The sequence below is a fragment of the Molossus molossus genome, unplaced genomic scaffold (genome assembly GCF_014108415.1).
Source record: "Molossus molossus isolate mMolMol1 unplaced genomic scaffold, mMolMol1.p scaffold_m16_p_1, whole genome shotgun sequence".
Lineage (NCBI taxonomy): Eukaryota > Metazoa > Chordata > Mammalia > Chiroptera > Molossidae > Molossus > Molossus molossus.
In genome coordinates this window covers 28,411,503-28,434,004 of record NW_023425344.1, presented here as the reverse complement: position 1 = coordinate 28,434,004, position 22,502 = coordinate 28,411,503, and the positions used below count along the sequence as shown (strand labels likewise).

The 22,502-nt window shown below is 37.7% G+C and overlaps 2 protein-coding genes across 3 annotated transcripts; one reads left to right on the top strand and one right to left on the bottom strand.

The window, feature by feature from the left end:
• Nucleotides 1-764: 764 nt before the first annotated feature.
• On the bottom strand, nt 765-18,057 carry LIAS (lipoic acid synthetase). Of its 2 annotated transcripts, XM_036269962.1 has the most exons (11): nt 17,952-18,057; nt 16,997-17,169; nt 14,925-15,018; nt 14,245-14,325; nt 11,981-12,137; nt 11,837-11,894; nt 10,127-10,255; nt 7,859-8,004; nt 6,365-6,435; nt 4,192-4,303; nt 765-1,059 (listed from the first exon to the last, which is right to left on the bottom strand). In XM_036269962.1, exons 1-11 carry the CDS (start codon nt 17,994-17,996, stop codon nt 1,007-1,009), a joined length of 1,119 nt encoding a protein of 372 aa, XP_036125855.1. In that variant the 5' UTR covers nt 17,997-18,057; the 3' UTR covers nt 765-1,006. The 2 variants fall into 2 exon arrangements, with proteins under 2 accessions (XP_036125855.1, XP_036125863.1); XM_036269970.1 differs by lacking the exons at nt 765-1,059; nt 4,192-4,303; nt 6,365-6,435; ... (2 more) ...; nt 11,837-11,894; nt 11,981-12,137 and having other exon boundaries at nt 14,241-14,342.
• Nucleotides 18,058-18,166: 109 nt separating this feature from the next.
• On the top strand, nt 18,167-22,502 carry RPL9 (ribosomal protein L9). Its single transcript, XM_036243844.1, has 8 exons — nt 18,167-18,226; nt 18,670-18,716; nt 18,806-18,921; nt 19,533-19,628; nt 20,759-20,891; nt 21,773-21,853; nt 22,030-22,144; nt 22,392-22,502. The coding sequence occupies exons 2-7, from the start codon at nt 18,671-18,673 to the stop codon at nt 22,134-22,136; spliced, it is 579 nt and encodes a 192-aa protein (XP_036099737.1). The 5' UTR covers nt 18,167-18,226; nt 18,670; the 3' UTR covers nt 22,137-22,144; nt 22,392-22,502.

Below are 22,502 nucleotides of genomic sequence, written 5' to 3'. Positions count from 1 at the left end.
CTAATCTATTATTCCTGTGAAAGAATAGATTTTAGGGAGGATGGTTGTCAGAGATGTTTAAATTTAAAGCAGAGTTAATTCTACACAGCAAAATTTACTAGGATCTATAAAGTGAATCAAAGTACATATGATTCCCATGAGTTAATTAAAATGTAACTAATTTTCAGTTATGCATTATTTTTATAAAAATACTAGTTCATATATTTTAAAATTCAAAACAGAATTGGCTATCCACATTACATATTTTACAATATAGTCACCTAAAACTTCCTTTGTGAGATGTGGAAAAAAGATAGGATTCAGAGTCAAAAGTTAGGTAAAAAATTCCTTACTCAGATCATTACTATTATATATACAACCCCCTGACCAGAGTGGTGTGAGGAATAAAAGGGAAAGTGCATGTAGATGTAGCAAACTATTTTCGGGTTATATTTCCCTGTCTTGGACAACACCATGGCCTGCTTTCACAGAGGTCCTAAACTAGTAATCAATGCAAAACTATGTTGCAGGTATAAAGTAGTTAAATCAGTGTAAAAATCAACATTAAAACTCTTAAGTCTTTATAAATTATTCCAATGATGTTATACTGTTATGTAAAGAATATATGCTATTTGTAAGTAATCTGATCTTAGTCTCAATCTATAAAGATTGTTTCATCATGGTGTGTCAAAGACCACAAATGCAATGTGTTCATGCTGCACAGGTACCAGAGGCTTAAGGTTTTCTAGAAGTTTTTAAAGTATTTTTTAATTACACTATAACAGTTAACTCTTACAACGATGTTTTATAATTTCATTATAGCAAGCGATTGTTTATTGAGACAAAAAAGATATGCTAAAAGACAAATAAATTACTATAATTAAATATGCACAGCTTATTGACATTTTTCTTAAAACAAAAAATTGGGGTTCATCCAGTGAAGTATATGCATTCTGCCACCACCTCTGTTAACAAACAAAATCCCAAATTTTAACAATTCCTGTGATCTTGAATGTCTTGTTAAGTGTTAGAGGGCTTTTGTTTTTCTTTTAGCCACTAAATTTTTCAGGAAAAATTCACCTATTTAGGAAAAATGAAAATATATTAATATCAATTTCAGAATAATTACACTTCAGTGTCCCCCCCCCTTTTTTTGGGTTAATCCTACTTGAGGACATGCTTAGAGAGAGGAAGAGAGACAGAGAGAGAGAGAGAGAGAGAGAGAGAGAGAGAGAGAGAGAGAGATACATCAATGTGAGAGAGAAACATAAATCCATTGCTTTCCGTAAGTTTCCCGACTGGGGACAGGACCTGCAACCCAGGTTTGTGCCCTGACTTGGAATGGAACCGGCAACCTTACAATGCACAGGACAACACTCAACCAACTAAGCCACTCTGGCTGGGCTTCAGTGTTTCCCTTTAAAGAAGACTTTTGTGTTATTGGCATTTCTCTCTTTTCAAATCTCAATGGCAATAGGATCTTCTATATCTTTGGCTCTTTCCCCAACAATGATTAGTCATTATTCTTTTTTTTTAAATTTTCACCCAAGAATACTTTTCCATTTATCTTCAGATACAGTGGGAGGGAGGGAGGGTGAGAGAGAGAAAGAGAGAGAAAAACATCGATGTGAGAGAGACACGTTGACTGGTTGCCTCCTGCACTACCCCGACTAGGGCTAGACTGAACTGAAACCGAGGTACGTGGCCTTGACCTGTATCAAATTCGCGACTCTTTGGTCCTCGGGCCAATGCTCCAACTGCTGAGCCAAACCAGCCAGGGCTAGTCATTATTCTTAACAAAAATTTTTTTATTATCACTATAGTCTCTATTCTTCTTTTTTCTCTCTCTTTATTTTAGTTTTTTTCCATCACCATTTATTTATATCCTCTTTCACCTCTACTCACCCCCTCACTGGCAATTACCACACTGCTGTCCATGTCCATGAGTTCTTTCTCTCTTTTTTTTCTTTTTTGCTCAATCCTTCCTTCCTCTCCAAATCCACCCCAACCACCAAAGCTGTCTGTCTGCTCTCTATCTATGAGTCTGTCTCTATTTTGCTTGTTAGTTCAGTTTGTTCATTAAATTCCACATATGAATGAAATCATCATATACTATTATTCTTTCTAGTAGCTCAGTATTATAAAGAGTGACCCTATCGTATCTAGGGGTCACCTTCTGTACATTTATTCCACACTATGTGCACTGTCTATTCCTCATCACTGACAAAAGTGTTGCTGTTGGCACAATTCATTTCAGAGAGCAATTCAGCTACATTATTAGCCTAGATCTGATGTTTATAAAACAGGCCTTGTAGCAGTAGAGCAGACTCATCTGATGGAATCTCTTTAGCTCACTCCCCTCTAGGGAAACAAGAGCTGATCATTTATAATGGGCTTCCCCTCCACCTCCTAAGTTGTGCCTCTGCAATAAGTTAGCTGCTTAGAGGGGACACAAACACTTTTCAGGTAATTAGGGTTCCATTTAGTCTATCACTGTTACAACACAATGCTTACTGGCAGAGCTCAGAACTGTGGGTCTGATTTCATGCAGAGTCTGATTATTGTCATCTAAATATATGATTAGAGTCCGGGCCTGTTTGGCTCAGCAGTTAGAGTGTCAGCCCACAGGCCAAAGAGTCTCGGGTTCGATTCCGGTCAAGGGCATGTACCTGTGACTCGGTCCCTGGCCCTGGTCAGGGTCGTACGGGAGGCAACTGATCAATGTGTATCTCTCACATTAATGTTTCTTTCTCTCTCCCACCCACTCTATCTGAAGATAAAAAATAAACAAATGAATAGAACTGCAACTATCCTATCCATATATGATCACCAAAAATCCCAAGGCTCATGAACTAGCCAAGTAATGGAGAAAATAATCTGTGTTGCTCCATACCTCTATCTAAATCTGATAGGAATAAAACCAATGGTATCATTATCAGATTTTAATCCATCACCTGAATCTAATGCTCTATAACCAGAATTTGATCTTTTACTGGTAATTTAAAAAGCATTAAAATGTTCCTAATTCACTTCCTTATAAATGTTAGAAACTTCCCTTAAAAAAATAAAATAAAAACTCCTTTTAAATGATAGTATTCTACTTTAACCACTTTGGAAGCTGATTTTTTTTTTCTTTTTTGTATTCTTTATATATAGTTTTAGCTTGCCAGCAGCACTGCTTGAAGGATAAATCACTTTTAATTATTTATTTCCAAAGAGCCTACATCCTGTCAGTCTGTTGAATCAAATTCTTGGGTTTTGTAACTAGGATAAAATATTATTATCTCAATAAATTTCTTTATAGGAACACACTAAATATTACTTAACTTGAACATTAATTTTTATAAATAGAATTCATGCCAAATTTAAGCATATCTATGATTTAGACCCTAATATATAACAGTCATTTAAAAAGTCATTGATAGTAAAAACTTAGTTTAAACATATCCAAAAAATAACTAGCTATTTATTCTTCAAAATATTATAATTGTTAAGTCTAACTGACAAGGAAAACACCATAAAGATTTTTTGGATTAAATTCTATTTTCAGATATGTTCTCATAGACCTTTTGAGGGCTATTACACATGATTTTTAATCTCTTAGAAAAGTTTTTTTTGTTTGTTTGTTTTTCATTAGCTCAAACTACTGATCAAAATGAGTTGAAATTACAAAGGTGAAAAATTGCATTGTAGCTAGTAAAGATACTACAAAGTTCTACAAGGAAAATAATCTTCTGGATTTTTCCTGTTGCTTCTGGGAGGAAAAACACAAAAATGGTGCAAGCAGCAATGCTGTCAAAGAGATACCTGTCAGGGTTTAAACTGATCTAAAATTCAGAGTTTGGAGATGCAGCTGGTGTCACTGTCAACTGACTGTATGTTTTCCAGAAAACCATGTTATAGACTTGACTGATCTTTGTCATTTCTGAATAACCTACTATTGAAATCCACACATAGAATGAACTAATTACTTCTGCTTTCATCATAGTAGCTGAGCTATTACATAGTAAGGTAATTCTTCATTTATTAAACCAACCAGGCTTGACAGTAATTTTTTCCTCAATATGACCCTTATGGAGCAAATCTCCTAAGGATGTTCCCCCAACCCCCCCAGCCCCCTTTTAAAAAATTTTTCACAAAAGACAACCATAACTATTATCATTTAAATGTGTAATGATCTACATGAAACCATCCCCTGTAGTCTTAACTCACCTGCTTTATATGAAGAACGCACCAGAGGGCCACTTGCAGTATAATGAAATCCAAGTTCATTTCCTACTTTTTCCCAGTATTTGAACTTTTCAGGAGTAATGTATTCTTCAACCTAAATTTAAAGAATTAATTCTGATTCTACAATTTCCATAAATCATTTTGATTCTATAGAAAATTGATAATCATGCATTCATGATTTTAAACCAAGGTGGTTTTAACGTCATAATTTATCCAGGTGTGCCCAGGTTTCTTCTCCCTCCTCACTGACTACCTGTCTCCTGGTTACCTGCTGGCCATTCTATCAGAACATAATTACAAAGAACTAGAAAGGAGGAGAAACATATCAATTTTGTATTATTATCAGCTATTCCAAAGGACAGAGAAAGAAAATGAGATTGTTTATAGAGACTGTATATTGCATCACTCCTTTATTGACTAACCAGTATAACCAAGAATTAGTCACTCCTATAAGATTCTTGAGGACTGCCCTGGCCGGTTTTGCTTAGTGGTTAGAGCGTCGGCCCGCAGACCGAAGAGCCCTGGGTTCGGTTTCCGCTAAGGGCATGTACCTTGGTTGCAGTTTGTCCCTGGCCATGGTTGGGGTCATGTGGGTGGCAACCGCTCAATGTTTCTCTCTCTCTTCCTCCCTCTCTCCCTCCTGCTAAACAATAAATAAATAAATAAATAAATAAATAAATAAATAAATAAATATTTGGGTCTCCTAATTATTCTCTCTCTTAAAAAAAAGATTCTTGAAGACTAGACTGTGTCTTACTCATTTTGTTTCTTCTGCTTAGCATTGTGTCTAGCATAAGGTCACTAGTCAGGAAAAGTTTCTTGAATGAATGAATAAATATCCAATACAAAAATAAGAAGACTGACTTTTCTTATTTCATCTCTGGCTCTCATATAACTCTAAAAAAAAAACCCCAAGCTCACCAATTAGGAATGAATGCAATTTCCCAATTTAAATATATTTTTCCCTGCCATCAACAAATCATCAAACAACAAGTGTTGGCAAGGGTGTGGAGAAAAGGGGACTCTAGTACACTGCTGGTGGAAATGCAGACTGGCGCAGCCACTATGGAAAATAATATGGTGTTACCTCAAAAAATTAAAAATTAAACTTACATTTGACCCAGTGATCCTGCTTCTAGGAATATACCCTAAGAAGCCTGAAACACCAATCAGGAAGAATATATGTACCCCCATGTTCATAGCAGCACTATTTACAATAGCTAAGATCTGGAAACAGCCCAAATGTCCATCAGTAGATGAGAAGATAAAAAAGCAGTGGTACATATACACAATGGAGTACTATGCAGCTGTAAGAAAGAAAGATCTCTTATCCTTTGAGACGACATGGATGGACCTGGAAAGTATTATCCTAAGTGAAATAAGCCAATCAGAAAAAGACAAATACCACATGATCTCACTTATATACGGAATATAATGAACATAACAGTCTGAGGAATACGGTAGACCCAGAAACATGGAAGTAGGGCACAGACTGACATCCCTCAGAAGAAGGGGTGGAGGGGTGGGAAGTGATAAACCACAGAACTTAATGCATATATGCATAACCAATGGGCATGGACAACAAAGCCGGGGACGGGGCAGGGGGAATGGGGAGGAGGGTGCCTATGGGGTAAAAAAGGAGAAACATCTGTAACAACAACAACAAAAAATTAATAAAAATAAAAATAAAAAAATAAAATAAAAATACTTTTTCTTGGCCCAGCTAGTGTGGCTCAGTGGTTGAACATCAACCCATGCATCAAGAGGTCACTCGTTCGACTCCCAGTCAGGGCACATGCCCAGGTTGTGAGCTCAATCCCCAGTGTAGGCAGGCAGGAGGCGGCCAATTGATATTCTCTCTCATTGATGTTTCTATCTCTTTCTCCTTCTCCCTTCCTCTCTCTTTAAAATCATTAAAGAAAAAAATAAACTAGACAGAATTTTTTTCTTGGTTCATTTAAGTCATATAATTTGGGGGGCAGTAAATTAAGTGCCAGTGTAGCTACTTTGCACAGACAATAAAATGGAAACTGGAACTTGAAAATATACATGGGATATATTACTAAAAAGCCAGCAGCTTTGTAATTTTACCTGTGGACAATAAAGATATAATTCAAATTACCAACAAGCATTTGGCAATTCATGGTAGCTGTACCTTGAGGTGGCGCTTTGTTGGCTGCATATACTGTCCTAAAGTCAAACAGTCCACATCTGCCTCACGAAGTGCTAGAGGGAAAAAGGCACACATTATATTAGCAGGTATTTTTATGATGCTAAAATTGTAGATAAAAGCATAATTTTCCAGAACATAATTTTACTACAGAATAGTGTGAACTTTATCCTGAGCTATCCATTCAAAGGTGTTTACATGCCAGGAAATATGGTAAGGACTGAAAAGAGTAATGACTGACAGTCATGTGGGGCTGACATAAGGATGAACGACTCCAATACTATGGACTAAATGCTAAAACAGGATTGGAAAGTATCTAGAGCAGGAGTCCGTTAGGCAGAAAAGATGCAGAGACAGTATATCAAAGGTCCCAAAACACCCATATTATAGACAGACATGCTCTATTAGGCTTTTGCTAAATGTATAAGATATGCTCTAGGGGATATGATTTGATTTCTGACTTTAGAATCTTTCTAGTAAAACACTATGCATTGTGGTAAAGAGAAGCTTTAAAAAAAAGTTTTTATTGATTTTTTAGAGAGAGAGGAAGAGAGATAGAGATAGAAACATTGATGTGAGAGACACATTGATCGCTGCCTCCTACATGCCCTACACTGGGGATCGAGCCCGCTACCCAGGCATGTGCCCTGACCGGGAATCGAACTGGGACCTTTCAGTCCATGGCATGATGCTCAATCCACTGAGCCACACCTGCTGGGCAGGAGAAGTTTTTAATTACTATTTGAACTTATTACTCTTTGAAACAATAAAGAGCTGCAAGAAGGCCAAAGACTTTCAGATAAAATAAAAACTTTTATATTTAAAAATTTAAAAAGCCCAAGTGGCTCAGTTGGTTGGGCATTGTCCAATGCTGGGAGAGGTCGCCAGTTCAATTCCCAGTTAGGGCACAAGCCTGGGTTGTAGGCTCGATCCCCAGTAGGGGGCATGCAGGAGGCAGCCAATCGATGTTTGGCTCTCCCCCCACCTCCTCTCTCTCTCTCTAATCAATAAAAACATATTTAAAAAAAAAAAAAAGCACAAGGCAAATGGGCTTATGAGACTAAGGTCAGCAAAGTCCAAAATATATCATATTATGTGACAATGTTACCAGTAAGCTCTTCCTCAAAGGCCTGGATTCATCTTACTCATCTTTGAACTGTCTATTCCGGCCAGAGCTCCTGTTAACTGGATGGCTCTAAAACTGCCTAACGGCTAAACAAGAAAAGTGGACAGAGTAATGTTTTTACTTGATAAAAGGATAGGAAATAAAATGGGATAGAAAATTTCATATCCTGAGTTCCTACATATCATTTCACAAAGTTCTAATAAAACACATTTCCTTTCCTTTTTATGTTACTGTTTATAGAGTACTTAATTCTCACTGAGACTATGGAGGAAGTACAACAGGGCTTTCAGAGTGGGGTTCCTGCTATTATTCAAATTAAATGGGAAAGAGTTTTCATTTTTCAATTTCTTTACCTTTCATTGTTGCATATACTTGCTCGTCAACCTCGCCTAAACCCAACATTATAGATGTTTTAGAAATAACATCAGGCCGAACCTCCTTGGCGTGCTTCAGGACACGTAGAGACTGGTCAAAATTGGCCCTGGGATCGCGAACTTTCCTTGAAAACAGCAAGGCTGTTGTCAGCAAGAATAACCATAAGCTTAACTAAGCATATAGTTATGTAAGAAAGCACCATGAAGGACCAGAAAAATATGTTCTAGACATTATATTACATCATATGATTCAACGGTAGAATTTGTGCACAAATGTCTGTTACTTTAGGACAGAAAGTGAGGCTTCACTGGGCACCCTACCCGTCAACTTTTAAAGTCTTTCAAGCCTGGGGCAAAGAAAACTAAAATAAAAGTAATTCAATTTATGAAGTACTAGTTGAGAAGCCAGAATTCTGAAGCTGAGAATGAGTGATTATAAGGGGTAGTCAAGAAAAAAGGGAAGAAAAGTGGAAGAAAATCTAGATACTGAACAAAGCAAAAACTGTTTAAACTTAAACCCACATTTTAGGTCTGAAACTTTTATGATGGTTTTTTTTCCTAAAGACTGAGCTGCCCTCTGCTGGTGAGTAGACAACATTGACATCTCTTTAGTAAAAAAAAAAGCACAATTCTGGAATTTTCACTGGCAAGGATAATGTTTCTTAAGTGAAACCAGGGAAATCGGCACCCAGTGGTGGTGGTATCACGAGATATGGCGGTGTTGGAACAGGCTGTGTGCCAGACTTCAACAGGGGCCAAATCACCATGGCTTAAATGGGAACAAGGCCCAATGGATAGAAAGCTGCTGATGTTAAACCAGCATTTGTTTAAATTCTAATACACCTTTATTAAGTGTAATCGATTTGTGTTGTGGTTGTGATTTTTAGTCAGAGACCAGTTCACAGAAAAGAGAGGAAACCAATTTATGAGTTAAAGTCATTATTTTCTGAAAGTATTTCTCCACTGAATTTAAGTTATACTCCCTAATGTTTATAATTTAGTGGAAATGATGGTTATTCTTTATCATACTTCTTTCAAGTTCTAGAAGCTAATAAAACCACTGTCAAATATTTTACTAAAAATAAAATGAAGCCCTGGACAGTTTCTCAGTGGTTAGAGCGTCGACCTGTGGTCCAGAGACCCAGGTTCAGTTTCCTGCTGAGGCTGTGTGCCTTGGTTACATTTGTCCCCGGCCCTGGATGGGTCATGTGAGAAGCAGCCACTCGATGTGTCCCTTTCACATCGATGTTTCTGTGTCCCTTTCACATCGATGTTTCTCTCTCTCTCTCTCTACCCCCTTTTCTCCCTCCCACTCTATCTGAACAACAAAAAAGAATAAAAATGAATGTATTAATCTTGTCTGAAGGCTCAAATAATTTTTATTTTTTTCAACTACGAACATAGTCATTAATGTGGAATAACAATATAATTATTCCTACTAAAATTTTTAGAAAAAGTAAGGAAACACAGTGTCTACTTCTTAAAAGAGATTTAAAATACATCTGATACCAGTTTTTCTTCAGCATCATTTATTGCATGTCTTAATGCCAAATGCATTTTAAAAGTCCCCCCCCCTTTTAAAAGAATTACAATCAAAGTAATTGCTCCTATGTAATTTTCACCAGAAGACATTTTTGCATTTATCTTCAGACAGAGCGGGAGGGAGAGAGAGGAAGAGAGAGAGAGAGAGAGAGAGAGAAACGTCGATGTGAGAGAGGCACATCAACTGGTTGCTACTCACACGACCCCAATGGGGCTGGGGACAAACTGCAACTGAGGTACGCACCCTTAGCAGGAACTGAACCTAGGTCTCTCTGGTCCACGGGCTGACACTCTAACTACTGAGCAAAACTGGCCAGGGCAAGTCGCCTCCTTTTTAAAAGAATTACAATCAAAGTAATTGCTCCTATATAATTTTTTTTTTGAAAACTGTTCTTTGAAAAAATAACTCATCGGCACTGGTAATACACTATCAAAAAAAAAAGATGCTCATCGTGTGTTTAACAAAACACACACGTATAAATATTTAAGTATGTATACATAGATGTTAGAAATTGATATTACTGGGTAGAAATATGGGTGATGATCACATTCTTTCATTAGCTATATTATCTGATTTTTATGTAATAGACATTTGTACATTGTTTTTGTTTTTAAAAAAAAGTTCACTTTATAAAAGCCAATAACAAAGTTCTCCTTTGAAAAAAGTGAGAAAACTGTCCAACATTACTTTGCATGGGTAATCACCTCTGTAATTCTGGAACTGTTTCTATGTTATGTGCATATACATCTAATCCTGACAGAGTGACTTTTTCTATTGCTTTAAGATCTCCTCGGAAATCAGGGGTGAGACATTCCACAAGAATTTTTGGATTCCTAAGGGGAAAAGGAGATAAGTATCAAATTTAGGAGAAGAACTGACATAACTGTTGCTCAAAATAGAAATCACTCTACTCATTCTGTATCAGTTTTAACACAGTAATCTTTAGAACCCTACCAAGAAAAGCATGAATACACAAATGTTTATATCTGAATGGTTAAATGAAAAAATAAACAAACCCAAACATCAAAAAATATTTACAGTGGTTAAAACACATGTGCATGCCAATAGCAATCAGAATAAAATCTGAGATTATATAGATTTTTTAAAAATTCTGTTTTGGTACTTGCCCCTAGTGGGAACAGAACCCATGACTCTGATCCGCAGGCCGACGCTCCAACCACTGTGCCAAACCAGCCAGGGCAAGATTATGTAGATTTTTAAACTTTACTAAGTAGGTATTTAAAATTAAAATATGAGTATTAAAACATTAAATATAAAATATTTTTATATTCTTTAGAAAGTAAATTGGGACATTTCTATGTGAATGTAAACATTATTTGATTGCTTTAATTTTTTATTTCTTTTAAAATTCATCAGATAGTGCCCTCCTCCCTTCCCCTAGAGTCTAGGCAAATATTTCACAAGTGCTATGGGCTTTAAAAACCATTCTGAGTTGCTGAGTCAACAGCTTTGCTTAAATGAAATACAAACTAAATATTAATCTTCCTATTTATGTTGGCTATGTCTATGCATTCAAGCTTCAAAATGTGAACTAGCTCATAGAGCAGCTTTCTCTGACAGCAGTAGAAATGACTGGTACAGCTGACACATTTTTCTACAAACCCAAATGCAAAGTTTTTGAAGCTGTTTCCTGAAAGAACAGATGGAAAAAGAACTATATATATATATATATTCTCATGGATATAAAAGATGTTGAAAGAACACATTCTTTAACTCACTGTTTGTTAACTTCAAGTTGAAACCCATTAGTAGTTTGTGAAATCAATTTAGTGGGTTGCAAACAAAAAAATTTTAATGACATAAAAACATTAAGTAGAAAATATAGCAGGAATCATTGAAAAACCATTTACTAAGTGTGTAGGTGCAAGGCTAGCACTGAGCTATAGAAAATAAGCATAACTCCTTTTTTAAAAAAGCTTTTTAAATAGATGAGATTAATAATAATAAAATTTCAAGGGCATATTAATATAGATAAAATCTATATCAAGACTTACATATTTTAACAATGTGGGAGCTTATCTCATTCTTATTCCATTTAGATGATGATTTATTCAAAATCAGTGCTGGGAAGACTGCAATTTTATACTACTTTTAAAATTACTCAAAGTTCAGACTAGCACTCAAATACGAAGGAGGGGATCTATGGACCAAAGGTCCATGGATAAGTTGACGCCCCTGAATCCCTACAATTTCTGCAAATATGTATCTGAATGTTCATAAATGCTTTTTTCTAGAGAAAAGACCACAGAATTTCCAGCAGATTATCAGAGGGATTTATAACACACCCCAAAAGTTTAATAACCACTGCTTTAAAGTAAAGACCTTAAAAAAACTGAATTTATGAGTAAAAAAAAAAGTCCTTAAATTACATAAGCAAATGCCAAAACAAGTACCTTTCCTTTAAGTATGATACAGTCTTTGCAAAGTGTTCAGCTCCTCCATCAGGCATATCTAGAAACAAGAGAGCCCACTGCTCAAGATGATGTCACAACTTAGTAAGAGCCAATTTCTGGAAGAGGTAATGGTGACACACTAACCATCTCGATCCACAGATGTAAGGACAACATAATCCAGACCCCACTCTGCAATTGCTTTTGCAGTATTGTAGGGCTCATTGGCATCCAGTGGAGGTGGTTTTCTTGCAGTTTTAACAGAACAAAATCTGCAACCTCTTGTACATGTGTCACCCATCAACTAGAATAGAGATGTTACAATTTAGATCAAGTAGCCGGAAGACCCTCAAGAATATATTATTGATAGAATAAAGTTACAAACAATGAATACAATTTGATTCTGTTTATAAGAAATTTGAAACATTCAAAGCTAACCAGTATAGTTAAGGGATACAAATGTAATGTGGTAAAACTAAAAAGAAAAGGAAATGATAAACTCAGAATTAAGTATGGTGTTAAGGGAAAAAGAAGGGGGATGGGGTTAGCAAGGGTTGCACAGGTGGGCTCAAAGATAGTGCTAATGCTCTATTCTGAAACTGGAGGTATCAGGGTGTCTCTTGTACTGGTATTCTTACACATATGTTATAAAAGATTCTTCTATATCTATTTAATATTAATAAAATGATTTTAAGAGAAAATAATTAACACATCAATATGCAAATCTCTGAGTATTCAACAGAAGGCACAGTTCCTTCTTATTAAATAGATGAAACAGAAAACACACAAAAAGTTAATAATCTGCTTTCTGTGGGTATTGTTCTTTCTCCAGGACACTGCTTCTGCTGCCACAGGTCACTACCATGTTCTGCTCCCCTGTAAGACAGCCATGCAGATGTTCTGAAACTAGATGTTTGAAACTAGAGTTTCAAAGCCCACAGTAAGGGTTGCAGTTTGGGGGAGAAAGCTCCTCTCCCCCTTTATGTTTAACTCTCTCAGAGGGGAACTCACCACAATGATGCTTAGGCCCAATGTGTCAGAGTTTTACTGAAACAAAGAACTCTCTCCAGGAATCAGTTATGAGTCAGTAGTGGGAAAGGGGACCAGATAAGGGGTGAAACCAGAGATTTTACATCATGGACTATTCAAAATTACTCCTTCCTTTAAGAATTGAGGTTGTATAACTTGGATAAGCTTTCTCATTGGCTCTTCATTATCAGAAGGAGTTTTATCTCCTAAGAATCCTCAGTTCTTCACATAAATAGCCTCTTGCTGGTACAACTCGACAGTTTATCAGACATCCCCAGAGAAGTATAAAGTTTCAGTTGCACATAATTTAGGTTTAATCCCAATACCTCAATATTCATACCCCTCTGGATAAATATGGTAGACTGCATTGATAATTCCGGTTCTCTCTCTTTTTTTTTATCTTCACCCGAGGACATTTTTTCATTTTTTGTTCAGATAGAGTGGGAGGGAGAGAGAGGAAGAGAGAAAGAGAGAGAAACATCGACGTGAAAGGGATGACACATCGAGTGGTCGCCACCCACATGACCCAACCAGGACCAGGGACAAACTGCAACCGAGGTACATGCCCTTAGCGGGAACTGAACCCAGGTCTCTCTGGACTGCAGGCCGACGCTCTAACCATTGAGCCAAACTGGCCAGGGTGTTAATTCCATTCTTATGTCACCAAATTAAGGTTATACAGCTCACCATTTGCCATGTAACTTGCAACTACCCTCTCCCGCCCCATACACACACAGTAGATGAGGAGCTTATGCTCTATCCCAACTGATGTTTAGCTTGGCTGCATGACTGACTTTGGCCAACAGAATCATAGCAGGCAATGACCAAGCAGAAACCTCAAATGTGCATAGATGTTTGGCTTGCCCTCTTGTATTTCTTCCATTCTCTATGATAAGAATATATATACCTTGAAGAGATTCTGGTCCAAGGAAAATAAAGCTCTGTAGAGCAGACCTGAACCCAACCTACTTCCTGGAGTCCAGCTTAGCTCAGTCAAGATCAACTGAACCCCAGTCAACAACTATAAGACCCATGAGAAAAATAAACTCTTGTTGGTTAGGGAGAAAAAGAAGGTAAGCAACCATAAACTTAATAGAAACTTAATTTTTTTTTCAAAACTTAATAGAAAATATAGCTAAAGACAGAACATGATTAACTGTCAGACTGATGGAAGAATTAATAATATATTTATTCAGAGAAGGGAGAGATCATAAAAGGCTGGTTTATTCTGTCAGTTTTGTTTTCTTCACACATTCCGCATAAATTCATACGAAATGAAAAATTTAATTAGAGATACATAATGCACATTTTTAGGAGAAAGACATAAAAACATTTCCTTTCAATTTCTAGACTAAACCTTTGGAGTTTGGGACTGGCCTTACCATGATTGTGGCTGTGGCAGTGGCATACTCTCCACCTCCCCAACATTCTCCAATATTGGGGCATCGAGCTTCCTCACACACCTGTGAATGAAAAGGAACTGAATACAATCAGGTTGGAAATATTCACCAGTTGAACAAATAAGTGATCAGACATTTTACATGCTACATCTTTGTAACATACTTATGAAGAAATTCACTATTCAAAAATGCCGTTAAACTGCCAAACTATATATTTATTAGGATCCATTTTTAAGTTAAAAACTATATGAATGTATATATTTTACATGTGCAAAGAAATCGTCTGAAAGAATTATATATTAAACAGTTAAGTTTCACATTTAACATTATACTCTTTCCAACAAGCATGTTCTTAATTTGTAATATAAAACAACAAACCCTCATTTCCTAAGTTGCAGGAAATCTTTTATTTATTTATTTATTTTTGAAAATCTTTTATTTTTTTCACTATTAAATGAGAAGCTAAGAAATTTAAATTCAATTACTTTCTGTTTCTTTTGCAGGAAAATGATTTTTAAATATATTCCCATTACCAATAGAAATGCATCCTAAACACTTTCTTTGCTGTTACTGACATATATTTTATTAATTTTTAAGTTACATATACATAGAAAATGTATGACTTTTGGTTAAGAAAAATATTTAGCACTTTGACAACTTACTGTATGTAGATTTAAATTCCGCAAAGTATTTTTCAGTTTATTGTAATTTTTCCCCATGGGAATCTCTGTCTTTAGCCATGGAGGTAGTCTTAACCTGAGGAAAATGAAAACTATCCATTAACAAACACTTCCTCAAATAATCACAGCTTTGAAATTACTTTGATCTACTAATTCCTAGTTAAGAGATTTTTTTCCCCCTCCATAAACCTGAATTAACTCTTATACGTTCTGCCATAGGAGTAAGAACAGAGATTCAAATTTAGGCTTGCTCAAACACATTAGAAAACACTGATATTTATGTCTAACAGTGCACTATACTCATGTCTATCACTTGCAAAGACATAAAGTACCCCTATGTTCATAGCAGCACTATTTACAATAGCTAAGATCTGGAAACAGCCCAAGTGTCCATCAGTAGATGAGTGGATAAAAAAGCTGTGGTAGCCCTGGCCGGTTTGGCTCAGCGGTTAGAGCATCGGCCTGCGGTCCCGAGAGACCTGGGTTCGGTTCCTGCTAAGGGCATGTACCTTGGTTGCAGTTTGTCCCCGGCCCTGGTCGGTCGTGCGGGTGGCAGCCACTCGATGTGTCCCTTTCACATCGATGTTTCTCTCTCTTCCTCTCTCTCCCTCCCACTCTACCTGAACAAAAAATGTCCTCGGGTGAGGATTAAAAAAAAAAAAAAAAAGCTGTGGTACATATACACAATGGAATATTATGTAGCTGTAAGAAAGATCTCTTATCCTTTGAGACAACATGGAGGGAATTGGAGAGTATTATGCTAAGTGAAACAAGCCAGGCAGAGAAAGACAAATATCACACGATCTCACCTATTTGTGGAATATAACGAACTAAACAAACTGATGAACAAAATAGACCCAGAGACATAGAAGTGGGGTACAGACTGACAAACCTCAGAGAAGGGAGTGGTGTGGGAGAAGAGATGAACCACAGAACTTATATGCATTTATCCATAACCAATGGACATAGACAACAAAGCTGGGGACGGGGTGGGGGAGATGGGGAGGAGGGTGTCAATGGGGGAAAAAAGAGAAACATCTGTAGCAAAAATAAATTAATAAAAATAAAAAAAGAATGAAGAAGTTTTGAACATCTCATTCCCCAATGAAAGCTACTGACCCAATATTCTATATTTTTCAGAATAAGAAAAGACAAGTCTGATTTAACAAGTCTGATTAAAAATATACTTTAGCTCTGGCCAGTTGCTCAGTGGTTAGAGCATAGGCCTGCAAACCAGATTCAAGGGTTCGATTCCCAGTCAAGGGCACTAGCTTGGTAGCAGGTTGGATCCCTGCCCCCTGGGAGTAGTGCAGGAGGCAACCATTTGATGTGTTTCTCTCACATCCCATGTTTCTCTTTCTCTTTCTCCCTCTCTTTCTCTTTCTTTCTCTCTCTCTCTCTCTCTCTCTCCCTCCCTCCCTCCCTCCCTCCCTCCCTCCCTCCGACTCTGTCTGAAAAAAAATCAATGGAAAAATACCCTCAGGTATTAAAATATATATATATTTATATATATATTTAAAATATATATATATATACTCTAAGGTCCTGCCAGTGTGGTTCAAGTTGTCCCATACACCAGGAGTCACACCAGGTTGGATTCCGGGTCAGGACACATGCTTGGTTGTGGGTTTGATCCCCAGTGGGGGGCATGCAGGACGCAGTGGATCAACATCAATGTTTCTCTCTCCCCCTCTCCTTTCCTCTCTCTGAAATCAATAAAAACATATTAATTTTTTTTCTTTATTGCTATATTAGAGTGACAAAGGAAGGGAGAGGGAGAGACAGATGGAAATATCGGTAAGACAGAACATCGATTGGCAGCCTCCTGCACACCCCCCCCCCCCAACACACACACTGGGGATCAGGCCCACAACCTGACCGAAATCAAACGGGTGACCTCTTGGTGCATGGGTCGATGCTCAACCACTGAGCCACACCGGCCAGGCAATAACAACATATTTAAAAAATAATAATAAAAGTATACTCTAGGGCTTGGTTATATTTGAAAATAATGCACAATTAAGGAACTAAAATGATCTCAAAATTTCAATTACCTTTCTCCTTTATGGCGTTTTAAGTTTCCTTTATATTCATCCCAGGTGCTCTTGTCTGCAAGATCACCAGATACAAAATCTTGAAGGTCTGGTCCATTCTGTAAAAATCCCTTTTTTTCATCTGGCAAGGAACTTACTGCTCTGACTGAACTGCATAAATATTTTCCAAATACCTAAAGAAAGAGTTCATTATGACATTTATTTAGTGGGGTTTGGAATAATTTACTTTTAACCTATTTAACACTCCCTCTTAATATTCCCTGCAGATACCAAAACACGAGGCTGCTCAAGTCCCCTACATAAAATGAACTGAGACAACGCACACAATCCTACCTTCTCATCTGGACTCTCCAACACAGATCAAAAACAGTGCAGGTACTTATAGAAAAAAAAAAAAAATCCCGTCTAAGTGGACCTTTGCAGTTCAGACCATTGTTGTTCAAGGGTCAACTGTACATTTGTTAACCATAAAAAACCATCAGCTTCTAGATCTAAACACAAACGTGACAAGATAGCCCAAAACCTATAAAATTCATGAATCAGTCATCTAACGCAAAAGAATCTTCAATGCATAAAAAGCGCCTGTTAATGGTGCTGCACGATTGCTACATCACTTGTTCTTGTCCCTGGTTTGTGTTCTCAGAGTGGTATGTAGTACATAGTAAGAGTCCAACACAAAATAGTAAGGGGTGCTCAACATAGTGCTTCTATAATACTCCAAAAAATACAGGGTACAAATCACTGATAAACAGAACGAAAAGCTCTCAGTGTGGGCCAGAGAACCTACAAGCAAATATCAGAGGCTCTACCACATGGGGGTGTCGGGAGCATTAAATGATACATGGAAAAAGTTTAGAACAGTGCTTGGTCAGAAATTGTTGGCCTTATTTTGGGCGAACTGAAGAGATGGGAGTCCTCCACCCCACGCTCGCATTCTGCAAATCCCGCCGCTCACCCGGGGCCTCACGGAGCGGACGACGACCCCGCAGCGCAGCGACATCTCCCTCTTTTGTTTTCTAGCAGTCGGGGGATCTAATTCCCAGGAAAAAACCGTCTCACGATTTATGACATATCACCGGAGCCGCCAGACACGGTGGAACCTTAAGCTGCCTCGCGATTGGTTGCTATAGTCTAGTGGCGTCGCGCGCTCATGACGCCATACGCAGGGCCCTTACGGCTACAAGAACGTGATGACGAAAGACGCTTCCTCTTTGCCGCATCTACTGCGAGGTGAGGTTATGTCTGTAGTCGCCGGGCCCTGGCAATCTGAAGCCATCGGCTCTAGGAAAAACAGCGGTGCTTGTCTGGCGCTCGGAGGCTTTATGTTGGTTGTCCCCTCGCGTGGCAAGCCCCATATGGATTTGGCGGCACTAGGATTTCGAGCTCTGTCCTGGGCTTTTAGGCCAACCCCCGCCCCTTAGCCTTGCCGGGATGGCGCCTCCCTGATAGGGCTCCGAGGTTGGCGCTGGGCCGGAGTTCGCCCGCTGGGCTGGTGACAGCCGCATAGGAGTTGCTGCTTGTAGGTCAGGACGCAGCAGGGGGTCCTCTCCCTGTTGGTCCGCCTGTGACCTCCCCAGGACTTTTGCCTGCTGGAGTGGAGCTCTGGGCAGGGTAGTTTGGTGGAAAATAGCCCCTGCTCAGTCAGGTCTTCTTACCCCGTGTTTGTATTTCAGGATGAAGACCATTCTCAGCAATCAGACTGTCGACATCCCAGAAAATGGTAGGAGACTTGACGTTTGCCTTTTTCTTACGTCTTTACTCTGGGCTCTGTACCTTGTTCCGAGGCCTCACCAGTGCGTTCTCTCCTAGTCGACATCACTCTGAAGGGACGCACAGTTATTGTGAAGGGCCCCAGAGGTACCCTGCGGAGGGACTTCAACCACATCAATGTAGAACTCAGTCTCCTTGGAAAGAAAAAGAAGAGGGTGAGTGGTTTTTCTGTTTGTTTTGTTTTCCACGCTTCGATTGCTTGTTTGGAAGGTTGTGAGTTAGTAGCACCATATTTGTCTGCTTTAAAAATTACAGAATTGAAGTTTAATGTTTTAGCTTAAAATCTGGTGTCCAAAGTTGTAGCTAGCTTTGGTGGTAGTGTTTTAGTGAAGTTGGAGAACCAAGTTCCCAGGAGTGGGTTATAAAGCTTCTTATTAGTAATCATTGTTAGAAGTAGGTCTTATTACTGTTGCAAGTTAGCTTTAGTTTCCTCGTGATTGTTTTGCGAGAATCTTAGGGACCGAACAGTAGTAGACTTGTAAACCTAGCATTTTAGTTTTCTAAGAGTAAAGTTTGGTGCAAAGTGGGTGTTTCTGGGTTGTCATTCTTCTATAAGATTATGTACCTGTGATGAATAGTAGTAATAACAGTGTTTGTTAATTATCGAGGGTTTTATATGTGGTTACATTTTTCAAGTTGAAAATCATGGGCTTTTTAATTAGACCTAGTATTAGACTCTAGAGTAATTTTATGGATACATGGACTGCTTTCTTCTGAGCCTACTTATTACTGGAAAGAATCTGCTAAAGTTTTTGTTCTGTTACAGCTCCGGGTTGACAAATGGTGGGGAAATAGAAAGGAACTGGCCACCGTTCGCACTATCTGCAGTCATGTGCAGAACATGATCAAGGGTGTTACACTGGTAAGCAAATTGACTAGACAACCTGTTTTAGAAGGGGAGATTTATTGACTGTACTTCATGCAACCTAAGTGTCTACAGTAGAGAATAGATTATGCATGCAATTTATTGAGGTTCTTCAGCTCTGGGATATGGGAAAAGGTGATCTTAGCAAATGTGTTTAATAGAAAATGTAGTACATAAGGAAGGCTTCTTGTTGGTATGGCTCTCACTTCCAAGGCCTCTTGTAGTGATAAAAAAAGATGGATCTAATTTCTGAGCTCCCTGTTCATTTCCCGAAAAGCATATTTGATGTCACTATTCTCTTTCCAAACTCCTCTGCCCCAGCCTTTAAAGTAAAATGTATGATTCTGCCTCTGCTGAAATGCTTTTCTTTTCATTAAGACTCCGCCCTCCTAGAGTACACTTGATAATGGCAACCTGTACTTAACTTCATTATAAGCCTGTCTTGTCATGTTTGTCCCTTGGGGGCAGGTGCCTGTCTTGATATCCTCAGTTCTTGCCATCTGGCCTACCTTGGTAACTTAGTAAATGTTAGTCTAATGTCCAAGGTAAGGACTTTGTGGGGGTTCTTATTTTAAAAAGCTAGCATTGATTACTGTGGGCATAGGAGGTAGTAAAATAAAGCTTCCTTAATACAGTCATAATATTGTAATAGCTATGTATGGTGCCAGGTGGGTACTGGAAATATTGGAACACTTCATAAAGTATATGATTGTCTAACCACTATACTGTACATCTGAAACTAATATAAAGTAATATTGAATGTAAACTAATTGAAAAAAAAAACACATTTTTTTAAAAGTGCTTTGTTAAGGAGCTTTACTAACACAGTGAGGAGACACTGAAACATGTTTATGCATAACATTTTGGTAAGGCTTGGTTCAGGTGACAGTTATAAAACCTTGACAATGAGTGCTAGGTGAGGACTGTTTCTTTTTTAAATTATAAGTATACTGTAAGTACCCCACAAAATTTAGTTATTTAATTTTTTAAATTTATTTTTGTAGCAGATATCCCCTCCCCCCCTTGATACCCTCCTCCGCATCCCGTCCCCTAACATTCCACAAAATTTAAAAACTGGATTTCTTTTTCAAATTTCTTCAGCATTGCTAATTGTTTGCTTAACGTAGGGCTTCCGTTACAAGATGAGGTCTGTGTACGCTCACTTCCCCATCAACGTCGTTATTCAGGAGAATGGTTCTCTTGTTGAAATCAGGAATTTCTTGGGCGAAAAATACATCCGCAGAGTTCGGATGAGGTCAGGTATGTGCATAGTTTCAGATCGATTCAGAAATGTTTTCTTTACTTGTGAAAGCTGGTGTTTGAAGTTAGCTATAAATAAAACCAGAGTATCTGTAATTGGGAACGTTTATGATTGAAAGAGTGGAAGGGAGGAGGAGAGAGAAACAGTGATGTGAGAGAGACACATGAATTGATTGTCTCCCACATATGCCACGGCTAGGGATTGAACCTGCAACCCAGGTAACATGCCCTTGTCTGGGAAATGATCCTGAGACCCTTCTGCTTCAGGGCTGATGTTCTAATCACTGAAACATACCAGCCAGGGCATGTAGAAAAGCTTATAAGCTCTCTGGATGCTGTTTTATTCCATTGGGGTCGGGAGGGTTGGGAAGAAGGGATTTTTAGTACCAATTTAATTGCTCTACAGGAATCTTATGTATTAGATATGGTCAGTATTTAATTACAACCCTTATGTAAAAAATCTTTGAGGGCTACCAAATACAGAGCAGGATGGAAAAAAATATAAGAATAAACTGTTTCCTGTGCTCACAACTGTAAACTTACTTTTGTCCCACCCTGTATATACAGTAGAAATAAGACTTGATACAAGCTTTGTGCACCTGAAATGTACTAACTGAATACCATCTTCTCATAGTCCTTAATTGAATCACAGAGTCTGTCTATTCTGGGAGAGAGTATTTCAAGAAGGAACACAAACAAGATTTTGGCCTAGATAAATTAGCTTCTGTTAAACTAAAACTTCTATCCAGAGAAGTTTTATTTGGTCTGTGGAGTTTTAAGTGGGATAAATTGCTACTTGATTTAAATACTTTTAAATTAAATATTTCCTCTGTATATTTGATTTTATGTTGACACTATGCAAATATCCTCTCTTCTTTTAGGTGTTGCTTGTTCAGTATCTCAAGCCCAGAAAGATGAGTTGATTCTTGAAGGAAATGACATTGAACTTGTATCAAATTCAGGTTTGTATGTATATTGTGCCTATAAAATTTTGCTTATGTATTGTAGTTGAACGTGTGCTAGTGTGTTCATTTGGTGAGCTTTTTTTAATTGTGGAAATTAAATGAAAAGCTTTCCTCAAAATATTTAGGTTTTAAGATGGGTTTGGCTGGTTAAGTAATTGCCTTATCTTTTATAGCTGCTTTGATTCAGCAAGCCACGACAGTTAAAAACAAGGATATCAGAAAATTTTTGGATGGTATCTATGTTTCTGAAAAAGGAACAGTTCAGCAGGCTGATGAATAAGATCTAAGGTAGGTTCTTGTAGTGTCTACGTTTTATTATTGCTTTAGTTGGGGGTGATCTTAATTTACTGAGACTTAAATGAGTTATTATAGTGGCCGAAAAAGAAGAGTTGCATTCTGAAACAGTAAATTTGACAGAAGAAGAGCTAGAATTGCATACATTTTTAAGTATGAATCTAAGTATTTTAGATTTAGAGAACTTTTATGGGTAAGAATTTTGATGGAGATTTACAGACATTTTTATTTCTTTTTACAGTTGTCCAGCTATAGAAACACCAAGATGCCGAATGATTTTCACACTTATTTGCGATATTTTAAAGATGCAATAAAAGCCTCGTATTGATTTGGGACTTTTTTCTTAAACTGA